The sequence below is a fragment of the Netta rufina genome, assembly GCF_964035555.1.
Source record: "Netta rufina genome assembly, chromosome: 1".
Lineage (NCBI taxonomy): Eukaryota > Metazoa > Chordata > Aves > Anseriformes > Anatidae > Netta > Netta rufina.
The window spans coordinates 191129027-191147417 of NC_140123.1; the positions used below are offsets into that span (position 1 = coordinate 191129027).

General features: G+C 34.4%; 1 protein-coding gene across 1 annotated transcript in view; it reads right to left on the bottom strand.

Moving 5' to 3' along the window:
• CPNE8 (copine 8) overlaps positions 1-18391 on the bottom strand; it is a gene marked incomplete at its 5' end in the record, with an annotated part of 102895 nt that overhangs the window by 38499 nt on the left and 46005 nt on the right. The window contains 4 exons of the mRNA XM_084306146.1: positions 4048-4089; positions 9073-9177; positions 10442-10545; positions 13684-13747. Coding sequence (XP_084162272.1) covers positions 4048-4089; positions 9073-9177; positions 10442-10545; positions 13684-13747 — 315 coding nt within the window. The remainder of the gene's footprint in view (positions 1-4047; positions 4090-9072; positions 9178-10441; positions 10546-13683; positions 13748-18391) is intronic.

Sequence of the window (18391 nt, forward strand, 5' to 3'; positions counted from 1 at the left end):
CCTGTGGCAATGTTCACAGACTGGTTAAGAGCTAGGAAGATTTAATTCCTCTGACTAATCCTGTTAAAAAGGTGTGGACATAAATTATCATTCTCAGAGTTCTCTGCTCTTAAAAGATCATTAACCTAGATCTGAATGCTCACTATTCAGATGGATGTATGCTCCTCCACTAGACTGGCTCTGAAAAACAAGCACCTGCTGGAAGAATAAAAAGATCCCTCCCCACACTCATCACACAGCACCCCATGCATTTCCTTATTAGTCTCTGAATTGAGAATCCAAATAAATACTTGTCTTTGACAGAGTTTTGCCTTCCTAACACCAAATATTCATTGGCTTAAACAGTTTTGTCCATGAACTGTGTATCAAAGACTCCTACTACATCAAATAATCACTTGAACCCCAAATCCCTAAAACTGCCACATCTGGTACTATGCTTCAAAGTGCTGAAAAACACTTTCAGAATTATTAACTTTCCTTTTTTAACAATCTAAATAAAATAATAAAAACAAACAAAAAAAAATGGAGGAAAGGATAATTATCACGAGAAATGTCAGTAAGTAAGGTGAAAAGCCCCAGCATTTAATAAACAACTAAGCAAAGGAGAAGGAGGTCAAATATGGAGGACAAGAAATAAATTCAAAGCACCTGGAATCTGAGGTTTATGATCTCTCTTGCAGTGTTTAGGTTCTCAGATATATAATTTTTTTAATTTATTTTTATCTGTTAGGCTCATTCTATATCCACTGGACTGCTTTCCTACTCAAATTTTTATGTCAAATTTTTATGCACTGGATATCAGTGCAACATGTCCCAATACAGAATCTTCCAGATGTTTTCAACAATAAATGACATCAGAATTCAGCACTGCAAATACAAGCAAGTTAGTATTTTTGTTAAGAATGTATAAGCTAGAGAAAATAATCCTGTGCAGTTAACTATCAGTACAGAAGTTTTTGTACTGCTTGATTAAAACCATGGAAAAACTGTTTTTGTTGGAAATGTTAAGTCTACTAAAATACACAAAAAGAAGAAAATCTTTTAAATGAAGTATGGAAGTATCCAGTGTTGCATATTATCTTATTTTTTTCTTCCTGTAATACCTGCCTATATGTCATTGATAATGACACTAAACAAAAGAAGTCACTAGTTTAACACAAGTGGGCTTCTCTAAAGCAACAAAAACAACTTTTGTGACTTTATAGCACCAAATATTTGGGGGGTTATCAGAGCTCGTAGAAAACAGGGGTATGATTCAGAACAACTGTTTCACATTTTGACTATTTTTGTATGAAAACTGGTTTGAGACAATGAAATGCTTAATAATTAGAAGTGTTAATGTTACAATTGTCTAGTGGCACATTTTAGTCAAGAAATTGTAAGTGATGTTTGAAAATAGATGAGAGTTAAGAATATACAATTACTCAATGTAATTCATGAACTTGACAGTAAGTAGCTCAACCCTCGAGCTGTTTTCTCAAAGCACAAATAACAAGGGATGAGGAAAAAAAATGGGAAAAAAAACAACTCTAACTGAAGACTGTTGAATAAAATAATATTGTTTCATAAATCAAGTATACGCACACTAATGTTGTCTTTGTGATTGCAGAATAACCTGCAATATTCAGTATAACTTGCTTTGCTATCTCCAGGCTCTCTGATGATCTTTCAAAGGTTGTTTTTGCCCAGAGTACACAACACTGGAGCCAAAAGTTGCAGCCCAGTGTGTTAAACAGATTGCATATCAACTGTTCATTAATAAAGTGTCCAAATTTGTGTAACAGTGGCTTAGTACAAAAAACTGATACACTAATTAAGCCATCTTGAACAGGATTCTCTTCAGGTACATTTAGTTAACTCAAAGGTAAATTAGTCAGTTATGTTCTTGCTACGATCATAGGAAAGGTCATAGGAACCACCAAATGGCTATTTATTCCTGTTAGGATGGAATCAATCAGAATGTTGAAGACAATTTTCACCTGTTTGTTACTGAAGTAGCTTAAATGTTTAGTTGCTTGGTTTTTAAATTGTCTGAAGTTACATGAGATGGGCACTGTCTCGTCTTTGAGGAATTTAACATGTGAAACGTCAATGTTGTCTGCTTCCAATTTCAAAAACGATGGAAGGCAAGAGGCAAAAAATCATACAGTTAGAATAAAAAGGAATACATGTAAGTAATATTCTTTATTTATTTTCATTAGACACTAGTATTACAGGTATTAGGAATGAGATGTGAGGAAAAGCAGATAATGTTTCAAACTGTTTGGCACAGTAGAGGCTAATGAGTTCCACAGCATGTAAAAACTTTCACTGCGAACTGCAGCTATACGATATTACTTCTCAGATTTCTTCCTTTTCTTTCTAGTCATACCTCAGTTTCTGATTTTGGAGGAAATAGGTCAGCACATGGGGCTCAACACATTAATAAAATACTATCTTTAATAACTTGTAAATATTTTAGTTTTCACTATCAGATTACTTTCACAAAATATTGTAGTTTAACTACAAGTTATAAGTATACTACATTTTTTGAAGATTTGGCAAATCTAAGTGAAAAACAGAGGATGTTAATGGAAATTAATCTTTACAGTGATGCAGCAACTTTTTCTAATAATGCTTTGATAATTTAAATCCCCATATTTTTAATTGCTAGAATATGTTATTTTGTCCCTTCAGGGAATAGCTAATCAAGAAGGATGAATCTGCACTAGCAGGTGGTATTTATAGAGGGTAAATATGTGGTAAGAATACTTAAAAACCAAGAGACTTTATGATAGAACCAAAAAGACAGTATGAACTGAGAAAGCTGAAACTGGTTTTGGCACTTGTCAGCCAAGAAATGAATGGCAGCACAGAATATATTTGCCTATTATGATCAGAAGATCTACTGGGCCACAGAAGCACAATATCATTAGCTATAATACCAGTAAAAATTGCTTTAGTAACATCAGAAACATTACTATGTAATATATATGATATACTCTTAAAAAGCATGCATATTGCATATTAAATATGCATATTAATATATAGAAATATATAATATTTCTATTATATATATGTATATATAATATATATTAATATGCAGTAAATGCATATTAATATACAGAAAATATAAAGATTAAAAAGATATAATGAAGACAGACCAGCTGATAGAGAAATGAAAATCAATATATTCTTGTATTACTTGCAAGATCTAGTACCATGATTTATGAATATGCTTCCTATCCAATATATTAAGATACAAGCTCAAGCATTTTTTAAAGAAAAGGTATCAATCTAGTCTGACTGCAAATAATTGTGTCTTGTTTATCAAAACAAGGACAATTTGAAAAGCTGATTTCTTCAGAAAAAGACCGTATACTCAGTAAAGACAGGAAGGTTGAACAATTATAAATTCCTCATCTTGAAATTAGCTAAAGAAAATCCACATATATTCCACCACCCTCTTTTTAGTGATGGAGTTATTTAAAATCAGGTCTTACTGTTCTAGAGTTTACAAGAATGTTTTGATGAGGACAGGCATAGAAATGAACATTCACATCACATCTGAAATTATGATAATCAATAGGTAGTTTCTACACTGCTATATCTAGGCAACCATGCCTATCAGTTACAGGCTCAGGCATTTTATCCTACTTGAAAAGAAATGCAGCAGTTCGTGAAGCAACATTTTAAGCACAGAAAGGAGTTTATAAAATGGATTATCCCTCCTTTCATACATGTACAGTAACTGTTAGAGATCACAAAGCATTCCATCTTACTTGTTCCATGTATGAACATACACGCATCATGTTTGAAATGGGATGATACATCAACATTTACCTTAATTGCAAAACAAGACAGAACTGCAGTACAACTTTTTTTTTTCCCAGTACTTGTGACTCTAAATATTGAGAGTACATATATTGAGAGTATATATTGAGAGAATATATAGAGAATATACTAAATATTCTCTAGCTCAGTTCTGTCCACTATATGTTTATACATTTTAAAATATATGTAATACATGTTCATGGAAAATCCCGAGGTTTAATAATAATGTCTTACCTTCCATCTCTATCCCAATCATACACTTCTACTTTAATCGTCCTAAAAAAAAATAAAAAGAGAAAACAATATATAAATTCAAATGTACTCGATTGCCTTTAATATTTATATTTTAATAGGATATGGATACATCAACTGTACCAAAGCCAGAAGACCAATTTTTCCAGTCATTTCTCATGGTGCAGAAAACAGCAAGTCACTCGGGCTACCCAATATATATTCATAAATGAATAGTAAAATATGGTGAAAGCGAAGGGAACAAGTAAACATATTAGAAGCTTAACCAGTATATTTTTACTTGCTGATGCTCTGATTTTCTATTTTTGTATTTTTTTGTGGTAATTGATCCTTTAACCTTAAAGTATTATCTATCAATATTTTTAAAGAAAATCAGCAAAATGGAACTTACTGTGGTTGTTTCTTGGTATATGCTATTACTTAGAAGATCTTGGGGTATCTACTGTGGGGTAGTAACATCTTATAGAAAAAAAAATCTGTATTTGAGAAGATTACTCTTCTCTCAAAAAGAAGAGAACTTGAGGAGAACCTTATGAAACAAAAATTCTTGGCATAGCCCTGTTTGAAAAAAATGTTCACCATACAAAGTAATGCACACTTCTATAATTCTATATGTTTTGGTTCTCTGCTAAATATTCTGCTAAATATCTCTGCTAAATATTCTGCAGTGGTAAAAAATGAACATTGTGTGATTCAGCCAAGACTTTGTGAAGGCCCTGTGGCTGCAGATGAAAGAAATCTGTAGTACTGCAAACACTGCACTTTTTTGACCCTTAAACTCCCTCTTACCCCACAACAGAGGAAGAGGCTGCTTGGATGTCTGACCAAAGACAAAAAAAAAGTGCAGCATCATTTCTTTGAATTCTTGTAAAACCACGAGAATGGTTCTTTAGTTTTTGCAACAGATTATATTAGATAACCGATAGATTAAGCAAAATATCCAAGGCTCTGGCTTCCTAGAATGAAATGGGATCAGCAGCTCATGGAAGCATGGGTGGGAACATGACAGAGGCAGCAATTTTTCCCAAACTGACTGATTGTCTTGGTCACCCTGGGAATATTCACACTCCTCTTAGTGAATTAGGAGCTGGTGGGCAAGTTGGGTAATAAAACATTAAAGTCTGGCAATATACATTTACCCAGTGTAAACACTTATTCAAGAGGAGAACTAATAATTTATCTAAATCAGAATTGAGAGACAAATTAGCACATTATTATATGCATTAAAAATAATGATATTACAAACTAGGCAAAGGAGGAGTTGTTTTTTCTTGATGTTTCCCTTTTCAACTAAAATTTAATTGCCCTAACAACATGATTTTATACATTTGTAGCATTTCAGTTTGGGGTTAAATTACCTTAGAATGACAACTAATTAAAATTACAGTTGTTCTTTTGTGGAATGAAATCAAGAACACTTCCAAACATGTTTTATCCCACTAAGTGTTTGGTTGTGTAAGGAAATGGTATTTAATTTAGTCAGAAAGGCAGTATCATGGAGTTTCCTTCCCCAGACAAGCATTATTTTACTTCCAGGTTTCAAAACCTGTAACTACTAAAACAGATAAGATACTGATAAATTAAGATTTACATGAGGGTCAGTGGGACTTAAATTTTGAATTGTCCTACAAATCTGTGTTTGAATATCTACATACCTACCTAGTTAATACCTGAAATACCTACATTAAAAGAAAGCTACAGAAAACTTGAATTAGTAAGATCAGTTCTTAAGGTTGTTGACATAAATTCTCAAGAAGTACAACTTCAGTAAGAACAACTCTTCTTTGAACGAAGAACCTTTTTCCTCAAAATTTATTCCACATTAAAAAGATTGATCACCAACCTTGAGTTTCACCTATTCTGCATGACACATGCATGGCTATATGCACTGTATTAAAGGCCTTTCAAACTTTCATGTAGTAGTATTTCAGCCTGCTCTACTCTGCTATTTTACCTTAAAGGACCCAGTTTCTCTATTTTCATTTTAGAAATTATAGTTACACAAAATTGGGATTTAGGAAACCTCTGTCTTAAAACTTTCATGCAGAAAATAACTGTGTGTAGGTGCTGTTTGAGAGCTCATATTAAGAAAAAGAAGAGAACAAAAATCTTAAAGTTACTAAATACTACTGTCAAAATCCCTGTGGTGGTTTAAAAGATATTGTATGATAGTATAGTTTGAGAGAAGCTAAGCAAATCCTTGCCGTTTCACAATGAAAACATGGACAGAGTTCACTTGGAAGCATTAGCTAACTGCAGAATTACTCTCCCCCAAACTAGAAAGAATGTTGACTGTGATACATACCCTTACCAATTACATTACTCTCATGTTTCAACATCTATCACAGAATCCAGAGCATCATCTGTCAAACTACCATTATCCAAAAGAGACTTTGGGGGTTTATGTTTTTATGTATTACCAAACTGATCTCAGGAATCTAATCCTTACCTTTAGAAATAAAAGTTTTCACATTAAACAAATGAAAAAGCAACAACAAAATCTTTTGACGCTTCTTTTGGGCCATCAACAAATAATAATTTGAATTTGATAGCTAAAATATATTTCTTCAATTGAAATATGATTATTATATGAAGGACTACTAAGTTCCATGGAGACATTTATTTATAAGGCATTCACTGAGTACATTATGTAGAAAGAATTCAAAGTACAATCAACATGAGAAAACAGTAGTTACACAATAATTTGAAGCATGCCATTATATTTTTTATTCTCTTTTGGAATGCTGGAATTATTTCAATATTGCTACTAACACAGTATCTTTTTTTTTTTTTTAATTATTATGAAAGCCTTTTCTTTAATATGGTAAACAGTGACAAGTACAGAGACTAGCTTTATGAGCACTATTTTGCTTTGCATTATGCACGTATGTGTTTAAAATTCTATTTGATTAGAATTTACTTATTATGAGATTTCTGCATTTTTTTCTATCTCACTGAGAGAGAAATGAATATGAATGACAGTAACTATATTGAGTACTTCACAAGGAGATTATTAGGAATGTAGGAGAACCCTTTTGCCTCCAATTTGAAGCAACGTGGCACCAAGTATTGGAAGAGTATGACATAAAATAAATCAGCTAAGATCCAGTAGGAAGCACTAAGAATGGTCATTCCCAAGAAGAATTACAAAAATTTCACTTTCCTAGAAAAAAATCACAAATCAATTAGCTTTTGACCTTTCAATTTTTAATAAGCAGCTTATAAAAACAGAACTTTATTACCGTGAAAGCATTCTGCATAGCTTATTGAATATAAGCACCTCTTACTGTCCTGCTTCTTCAATACTGCCTACTTAGTTTAAGTCAAGTGAAGCACAAGTCAGTACAAGTGTTGGTTTCTGTTTATACCCTGGCATCAGCTGGTAAATTACAAGTTGAAGGAATGTCTCCCCAAAAGGCTAGGCTTTCACGGTAACAGATTAAAATAATTTTACTTCATACATTTCACCAATTAATTAGCTTAATAAAGTAATGTAGGTATGATATGGCAAAACCATGTGCTACAACAATTTAATATGTACATGAATGAACAGTAGTTACATACATGGAGGCTGAAAATGAAAGGTTAGGTAGAGAAAAAAAAGTAACTACTTAGATTCCAAATTAAAGATTCTTTCAAAGACACAATCACAGGAAAGTGATCAATTTTGAATAAATTCTTTATTTCCCTACCTGTAGCAATAGGTTTCAAGAAAGGATTGGGCTTATGCCGATGGGAACATTAGTTCAGGGTTAGAAGAGTGCAATACGAAACTCTTCTATCTTAACTGGTATTCTATCTTAACTGACTTTTTATATGAACTGATAAAATACATTCAAATTATAAAAGATAATATGACTATACCAAACTCAACTTAATGAAACAGATTTTAAGGGGAAACAAGGCATTTGAACTGTATTTTTGACCTTTTGCCTTTGAAATACCCAGACAAGTACATCTTGCATCTCTTGTATTTTCTCTCTTTTATCTTTCACCCAATAAGGCTGAATTGAATCTATGCACTACATGCAGCTTACCTATTACTCATATTCCTATTCTAGTCTTCATATATTTCTTTCATATTTCTTTCATTATTTTAATCTAAATATTACATTATACACTGCTAAAAGAGTTATGACTAATGGTAAGTCTATACTTCCTTAGAGTCTTACTAAAATAATTTCAGTACTCCAGATTTCAGGTAGTAAGGATACATAAATTACCAGACATTTATCTGGATATATAATAATAACAGTGATATCTCAATGCTTTTCAAAAAATATGAATAGTGACAACAGAACTAGTCATTAGAAGGGACTTAAATATTTCTCTTGTTGATATTGTTAGAAGTTAGCATGCCCATTTTTTAAGAAGTCTAAACATATCCATAATTCCTCAACTTAACTAACCAGCTTGATATTATTGGTAAAACATTAGTAAAGCCACAGTTTATGACCATGTTTTTCAAAGATGGACCCGTTTGCATTGAATCACTGAAAATGTCAACTCCGAACAAGACCGTAATTAACTTCTGGGTTTCTCATGTACTTATCTCTAGATGAGATCTACTTACCTCATCTATCTATATATTTTAAATGCTCTCATTTATCAGCATCTTCTGACATTACAATGTCAACCAAAGAAGCCAAACATTGGTGTACACTTTTCACTGAAACATTATATATTAAACATTAATCCTTGTGCATACTAGTAACAGTGGCCAGTCAAGTTAGTTTTATTCTTTCTAACTCCTTCTTAACCACCATAGAGACTGAAGAATTGTTTTCCCGACATCACTGCTAGCATTTCCTACAGATTTAGCATATTGACTTCATTTTTGGAAATTTAATGTGGTGTTCTGAATACATAACATCTTCTCAAAATACTAAGTAATTAATCTAAACAACATCCGTAACCAAATTGTTTAGAAAAACGGATCTATAAAGAATACATGAGTTAGGAAAAAAATAAAAAGTATATGCTAGGAAAGCATAACCTACAGCTTACCGGTCATAGTCTCCATTACACAGTGCTCTGACAGAAATCTTGAATGCCTGCCACACTGGATTTAATGTATTTTTTACAACTTCTGTTTTGTGGCAGATTGTAAAACTGCAATAAAAAAAAATAAAAATAAAAAAATAAAAAAAAAATAAAAGAGAGAGAGATTTGGATTTATGTGCTTTTTATTTTGTGTCAGCAAACAAGGAATAAAAAGAGCTGTAATCTGTATTCACTGATACAATGTCCATATAAAGTTTAAGCTAAGAAAAGAAAAGCAGTGAAATGCAGGAGAAGGAAGGCAAGGAGAACTGACGAGAACAGACCTGTTTGTGAGTGATTACAGACTAGGTCACTACGCAACTCTAAACCTAAAATGTTTTCACCCAAAACTTCCACCAGACTTACAAGCACTCGGTGAATTAGTTCATGGAAGAGCACTCTCCATCCCACTTGTTTAAACAGGCTTTATACAGCCAGAAATCAGTCACGGATCCAGAAGGAAAGAAGTCTTGAGAGGATTTGACTTTTTTTAGCAGTTAAGATACTTAGCCAAGGGAATCTTGGCTATCTGACTCTCGTTCCCCAATTAATGTCTGTATTTTTTAACCAAGGCTGTCTCAGGTAAAAGATATAAACTTACACAAGGTTCCACAACCACTTTATCGCAAATGAAATGCAATGTTTTAATATATATTTTGCTTTCTCTATATGATGCAAAATTAAAATACGTCTGAAACCTCATCATGGAAAGCAAATTGTTCAAAAGAAAACAGGAGGCAAGGTCACTGGGGGAATCAATAATGAAATTCTCCATACAGATTTAACTAAAATTCCCATCTGAAGGAATATGTTCCTTAAATTTCACAGGCCTAAGTTCTTATCCATGCTATTTCTGAGAAGGCATGGCTAAAAAAAAAAGTTTTCGATTTGAGGTATTTTAATTCTATTTCCAAGAACACTGTCAAAAAGGTAGAAGATATTTCCAAATTTGCAGTATAAAGAACTTTGACCTAAATCAACATACATGTATTAGAATATTCTGAAGCTATTATTTTTTTGGAATATTCTATTTAATTTAAATACAAGCTGTATCTTAGCAAAAGTCACACTATTTAACTATTATGACTAATTTTTTGTGTTCTATATTTACCAAACATTCAACTCTTAAAACCCTTAATTGCAATATTTGATGTCTGTTACAATCGTTTTATTTCTATGCAGCATAACATTATTTATTAAAATTCAACAAACATAAAAGGAATGCAGCTTAATCTGACAAATATGTATATAAAAAGAAAACTATATTACCATCTGCAAATAAATAAGTTGCCTACTGTTTAGCAGCAGACGTACTTAACAGGCATCTATCTACCTGCCATCTTCATTGCTTCGATGAAATACCAGGAAAGGATCGGATTTCCCAAAGAAGTCCTTCTTGTCTAGTTTGTTCGCACAAAATTGCATTAAAACTGAATCCTGAAATTGATAATACAGAAAAATTACAAAGAACATGCAGTTTGATAAAAGAAAATTATCATTGACTACTGACTATACAAACAGAAAACAAACTAAATGAGAAGTATCTGTCTTCTAGATACTCTCTACTCATTCACATTCTTGCAAATGTCCTTACAGTGCAGCTTGAACTGCTGGAACCAAGAATTTGTTTGGAGAAGCATAAAGTTCTATGCTAAATGATTCAAGATTTTCCAGTACTTTTTGACATCCAAAGCTGTCTTCTGAGATGCATAGGCAAAGAACATATCAGAATTAATTAAAAAAGCTGCAGTGAGATACAACTACGCCTTATTTCTTCAGCGACTTACACCTTCAGTTGTCTGCTCCTGCAGTCTGTAAAGCAAAAGGCTTAGCAAATAAAGAGTCTAGACATTTCCAGAAAACGTCAGCAAGAGGAAGACCACAGAAAACACGGTCCACCACTGACTGGGGCAGGATTGACATCAAGAAGCTTGGGCACCTGGGACCAGTAATAAGTAAAAAGTAATTTGTACCAGCAATAGGTACAAAACGAAATACAGGAAATTCCATTAAAATACAAGAAAAAAGCTTTTTACTATGAGGAGTAACACTGGAACAGGGAAACTGTGGAGCCCTGATTATCCTTGTCTATGCAAGTTCTGAGTGGGGTGAATCTGGAAGAACATGAAGGCCTCAGAAAGCACTTAATATTTATCTTCATAACAAGGGAAAGAAAAAAATCCTGTTCCAACTGTGGGTTTAATTACATATTCATGACTTTTGATTGATTTGTTATAACTGGAATGGCAAAGCTGATCTTGATGGTTAAATCATAATATCAGGAAAAAATATTCTGCAGTCTCTCCTAAGGTTACTTATAAATGCTCAGGGTGATGGCGAACTAGTCTTAGGAATGGTTAAGTAGGAGCATAATTTCTGCAGGAAATCAATTAAATGATATGTTATTTTTGTCGTTCAATTAAGTGTGAACATTTTGATCAGTTACTACTTCCAGATGTTCCAAAATACTTCCCCAAAAAAGGAGAAAGACAGGCATTTTCCATGACCATACTTACCATTCGTACTAGAGACACAGACTAGTCCTATTGCTACACCAGAGAGCCATCACTTACTGTCACCTTTCATATCATCAGGTGTGATAACACTCTGCATTTACTGATTTATTCTCTTTTAATGAAAGTAGAGATGTGAACACAGGCTAAGAAGATGCCATTGTGTAGAGCAATGGCAAAGTTAGTACTCATCCCCCAGCAGATCAAACATTTGTGTACAGAAAAAAATGAGTAAGAAGCCAATTTCTTGAATTGTAGTTAGATTAGTTTTTCCCTTTAAACATGACAGATAAGAAAGAAGAGAATTAGGATCCTTCCTCAATAAAAACAAAAACAAGACAAAACAAACAAAAAAGAAGGCAACAGCAAAGGACAAAAGCAATAAACAAAGCCTAACTACAGGTGTCAGAATTAGGAATAATCTATCCTAACAAATTCTAGTTCACGAACAACATTTTTTCTGGTTCCACTTGCTATCAAACTTGAAATAAAATTAAGTGTCCACTGCCACTTTCAGAAATCCTTGTCACAAAAAGGCATGCTTTTTGTAAGTCTATTATTCCACCACTCAATAGTAGCAGAGAAAAGGTAGCATATACGAGTGCACTCCCACGGACTCTGTTAATGGGAGTTAAGTGAGACTGAGTCGGTGCACCCTATTAGCATAACAGTGCAGGACTGGTAGGTAGTCTGACAAAGGCAAATAAGATTTTAGCCTGTGTGCTATTCAAATACACCAATTCTGCAGAGAAATAACACAAATTTAGCCAAGCTGGAAAAAAAAGGCAAAAAGATAAGCATTTATTTCTTATGGAATGTATTTCTTCAGATATCTAATGAACTTAAGACCTAAACAGATTAGCTACTGGACATATCAGTAAAATACAAAGTCATTACTATTGCAGAAATAGATCAAGAATTAACAGCTTATGACCCAGTGTGAAAGTTAAGGCAACTGTGAAGCGTTATCCCCCAACGTCACCAAATTGCGAAAGCTAAACCCCAGAAACAAATCTCTTCAAGCCTTAAGACATTTTTGTAGGTTTATGTATCTAATCTTATATTCTCCAGATCCCCTGGATCTCACCAAACATCTGATATTATTGTTTTCCTCATTAAGATTTGCTATCTTGTCATTGCAAACTCTTCTAAGGTACACACTACAGCCTCGTTCATTATATACCGTGTTTGGGCTAACTCCCCCACCTTCAGATTCCAACCCTTCTTTATCACCCTGTGCATATAATCCTTCCTTATTCTTCCTTCCAGTCTCTGTTTCCCTATGATTTACGGCTTGCTGCTAGCTCATTCAGTGCTGGGAAGCCACAGAGCTGGCCTGGCTCCAGGTGCTTTCTGACCAGTAAGCCTTCTCCTCTGTCCAATCTACTTCTCCATGAGCACCTAGGAGGGGGAAAAGTGGTGATACACTTTGGGAAGGTCATGACCGTACCGTGTCTCTCCCCTTAACCAGCCAAATTCCCAACTGACCCCACACACTGAGATATTCTTTTGCTTTCTATTAAATAAGTAATATTATAGCTACCATTAATAGGCCAAGGCAGTCTTAACTTGAAAGAAAACTGTTTACATTCTTCTTGTATGGAGATTCTTTTAAATATCTAAATAACTTTTGCCAATAAACATTAATTTGATATTTCTTTAAATAATATGACTATTAGCATGAATTTTTTAAATTACAAGGTCAATTTTGCTGCGATGTTCATGCAATATCAATATCCTGTAAAGGAAATGTAATTCCACAACTGAAACAAATGGATCTTTGTTAAAAATTGGACACTAAGAGATTAAAATACGATTACTTGGAAAACCAAAGACTAGATTTAAAACTCATTTAAGAGTCAAAAACCTTATGCTTCAAGTTGTTTCTGCTTATTTCCTTACTACATAAAGGTAAGAGTAACTCATGAGGGAAAAATATCCTTACTTCTTGCAGATATCAAAAAATATAAATTTATATACATATTTAACAATCTGGTGCAGGGTAAGTCACAAAAACATTTTCACTTTACTTTTCAAAAGCAACGAATGAATACACACTTACTCGGCAACAGCCCAGCTCCTCTGCTGTTACGATGACTGTTCCACATTTCTTCCCAGGAATGCCTCTATAAGAAAATATAACTACATCAACTCAGTACCTTCAGATCATTCTATATGAGAAATATAAGCTACATAAAAGCTACAGCTGAGACAGGTTAACATAAGTTAAGCTTTCAAGTCACAAAACAGATGGCATGCTATGCAGTTTCACTCTTCTGTCACTTGTCCCATGTTAAAATGTTGGTTGACTTCAGTAAATTGGTAAATAAGTTGCATATTCCTTCTAATTTGCATGGACAAGCAGTTAAAATTAAAACAAAACATTTAATTTTAAAGGAAATAGTATAAAGAGTTTAAATGGGATGAAATGATAATATCAGAAATTCTATTTTTTACTCTCTCATTAACATTTTATTTAGAGATGGCTCTACAGCTTAGAAATTCATGAAAATGATCCTTTTGCAGATTTTCCTTAAACAAAATGTCAAAAATAAATTTTAAACTATACACCAGCCTCATTTTTACAAAGACATTTAGTCTGAAATGTTTATGAAAACATGCGATAATCTCACCATAATATAAAATACAGTAGTTATTAAATAAATCACAATTCACCCAAACAGCAATTGAAAACACACTGCTGCAACACCAGAAAGCACAAAACAAATCCTTAGTATATAGGAACAGAAGAGTCACAAATAATCTGACAGTATTCAGTGCCAGCACCTTTTCTGGGGAAAAAAAAAGTACATGTATTCAGATACAACTTGTTGCATAATGCTGCCGTATCTTATCAGCTATTAGTAAATCCATTAGCAGATGCATTAGCAATTACTACTGGATTTTTTTTCAAGGTGAATGTTATTGCTTATGCTACTTCAAGTTCTTTCCTGAAAATAAATAATTATTTGAATAAAATTATTTTCCAAGGAGACATGGAGGTAAAATTAGGCTTTTAAATTGATTATATTTTTCAGGTTTTTCAAAGAGAACTAGAGGGCACTCATGTTCTTCTGTTATGACATAACATCAATGTAAATATCTACCGTTGCTCTTATTTTTGCTTACTGGTTTCCTTAATCCTTTTGATTTTTGTATAGAGCTCTAAAATTTTAAATAAGTTCACCAAGACTGTGGTAGGGCATAGCAAAAACAAGCACAACGATGCAAAGAGAACTACGGGCTGTGAACTTTTAAGCAACACTACACCATATCTGCAACCTCTAGAGATGGGAGATGGGAGAGAGCAAGAGACAGAGGGCCCAGGGAAGTGGAGGGGAGAGGAAGGGAAAGAGAGAGGGAGAGAAGAAAAAGAAAGAACTGGTGGGGGTATAGTTCTTACAAGCAGATCATGAACAAAGACTGATGCAAACTTAAGTGAGGATTTCAGAAACTCATTGAAACTCCTGTTTAGAATGGGATGTTTGATACATGACTCTCATCCTGGACCTAGAATCTAGCCTCAGTACAACAAGGTAACTCTGATTTCACACGTTTAATAGTACATAGAGAAGCTATTCAAGTATTTTACGTGAAAACTTAAGTGACAATTTAAATTCATACAGATCTTAGGGCACCCTTCCATTTAACATGGTTTAATTTATAAAATATAATACCTTGAGACCAAACAGGAGAACTTTACAAAAATAACAGAAAAAAAAAAAAAAAAAAGGGGTCAATCAAGTGTTACACAGTATGATTCATATTTTCATCAACTTCTTCTGACCACCTGGTTTTAAATCTGTCACCCTTCAACAGCTCAAAGGCTGAAAAGTATCCATTCCAGTCTCCGTAGCAATAGGATTTTGATGTGAAATACCAGATTTTCAAAAGATGAAAAAAACTGTGGTTGGTTGAGTTTTTTTTGAACAGTACAAGTTTAAACTTCAAAAAACTTTTGAAATCTGCTAGTAAGAGCAGCAGTAGAAATGACTTAGTCATAAGAGTCATTGAATTTATATGGAAAAATGTTTCAAGGAACAAATGACCTTCACCCCTGCTTTTACAAGTGAGGAAGAAATAGAAATCTCAGAAGTGTAACTAAAAAAGCAGAAGGTTGCAGCAGCACCATTCTGTAGGCTATGTCACTCGAACAGAAAGAACCAGTATCAAAATTACCATAGCCTGAACCAAAACTCTTGCTACAGAGACATTTGTGTTCAGGATGGATTCAAATTGGCATTAGGGATGTATTTGAGAGGTAGCCCGAGCAGCAACAGTATTAAGAGCAAAAGCACCAAACATCTCTTTTTGTACAAAAATTCAAATAGATCTATTTCACCCTCAAAAGGTTATTGTGTCACATGCTAATACAACTTGAATCTCCTTCTGATATCCTGGAGCACTGAACTGTTGATAGCAAGCTCCATTTCTGACAAACTTGTCACCAAACAGTTACAGAGGAGAATCTTGTGCCACCCTGCTTACAGATATAACACATCGCAGCCAATACCTGCCAGTCTCAAACTGAGATTTGCACATGAAGACATGCTTTGAACATGTCTTATGAACATGGAGGCCAAGGCAGGCCCAATCCCAAAAGATACCCGTGTCTGGAATTACCACTCCAAAAGCTGGGGAAACTGGAGGGGCAATCCCCTGTAGATACCTGGGTGGGTATGTCAGCAAAAAAGGGAATTATTGATTGCTAATGAGACATGAAAATTGCACACTGCTATGTCATACCTGAAAGCAAGATTTGGCTTGATGTATCACCAAGGTTCTAGAGGACGTGCCTTACAAAAGAAAGATCATTTCACTACGATGGCTGGCAAAGAGGTGAAAATGCTTAATCAAGATTAGCACAGAATTTCCTTACAGCACAAAAAGCTCTCATTATTCAGGGACTGAAAACTACCAAATGACCTCTACAGTTTGAGATGCTATTAAAGATGAGTTTTCTACCCTTGTCATCAGACTACAAGCATGAAAAAAAGACTGAGACATTTACAGATGCTAAAGAGTTTCTTCTCTTACAAATTCTCTTTCAACCATTTATCAAGAGGAGAAATCCTTAAATGTACAGTCAGCACCCTGACAAAAACTTCAGTGGTCACAGATCAGCCAAATGGAAAAACCTTTAACTAGCAATAATGCCTTGTGAGAAAAGAATAAAATAATGTCCAGCTGGTCTTACCTACATAAAAATACATTAGGAGGACTTCTGCCTGTTTAAATCCAGAAGCAGTGCCACTGCCCACCTTCTTTAGCTTTAGGGAATATCTGGTTTTGAGCTGTCCTGGAATTGGTTCTATAGCACTGAAGTGACAATACAGTACTTATTTTCAGACTGCCAAATTCTCTGGGTAGGATTCTCTGGAAAATGTTACAGAATATGATTTGTGGGGCAATGTGTATTGCACAGCCACTGTCAACTCTATCAGTGCTAGTTACCTGATATTCAGATATAGAAAATGTGCCAGTTGGGGCGTGAGTAGGTTGCATACTGAATAAAGGAAGGTATAATGTGAGGAAGATCTACTTATAGGGTTCTACTGGTTTGAGCCCAGAAGCTGTGGGCGTACTACAGCGATTAGCAATTTTTACGTGGTTTAAAATGTCTTTCTGGCAGAAGTTGTTACAGCACAGGGTTCACCTGAGGCCTCTGATATTACACAGAATGAAAGATTCTGTCATTAGAAAAAAGATGCGCATGGAAAGGTTCCCAAAGATGGCAAAATAATTGGAAAGTCTCTGAGGGAGCAATTAACTTGACTGTTATGGGAATTGAACATGAGACCATCATCGAAAGAAAAGGCCACAACAACACCTGTATGTCTCTAGACTGGGTACGGCCTTGAGGAGTGATCATCTCCTTAGAACAAATGATTGCATGATTGAGACACAATATCTGCAGCACCTAAATAAGCTTGAAAGGTCACTCTGCCTTAACAAGGACTGAAAGGAGGACCTTGTGAGACTCAGTGGAAAAGTCAGAGAAAGATGACAGTTCATCTAGGAATTTGAACATCTGAGAGTAAACAGAGCAGTGAGGCAGAGAGGATTGAACACTTTTCAGATCATTAAAAAATTTACAGTCTTAACCCTGAATGTACAGAACTAGCCCTCTGGCAGTCACAACCACGGATAAGAGGTTAGGACAAATATATAGTAAGTCCCTTTTCCAAGGTTCAGGCATTTTTTCTATCAATTATGTTGACAGCAAGATGACGGGAGAAAGAACGTCCCAAAATAGGCCAGCTGGCTCCAGTGCAGCCTCATTAACAAGCAGTGGCACTCAGATCTGAATAGCTGGTGTAGAACCTTCATTAAGCTCTGCAATGGCTCTGCCTCATCATTACAGAGAATCCTGACAGCAGTGCACTTATTAGATCCTGAAAGGAATATTGCTCAGAGTTACAAATGTAGCTTCTCTCTAGGAAGACAGAACACACAAATATCTATTTGTGAATAATTTCAAGGAAGGTGACAGTCTCTTGAGAGAAAAATAAAGCTGTGCTGTTTCTGGAAGTAGATACATCTGCACCTTATCCTTTCATGCTATTACAACTGGGGCACGCAAGGTCACTGAGTAGATCTTACACAGAGCTTGTCTTGGGAAAGCATTTAATGAATTCAGTAACCCAATAACTAAAGAGAGTAAAAATTACTGTTAAAATGACAGATTCCCCATTTCCCCTGCCTTGTTTGACTAGATTTATTTTGCAGGAGAAATTAACTAGAGGAGATGTTCACATCCGTACCTGGCC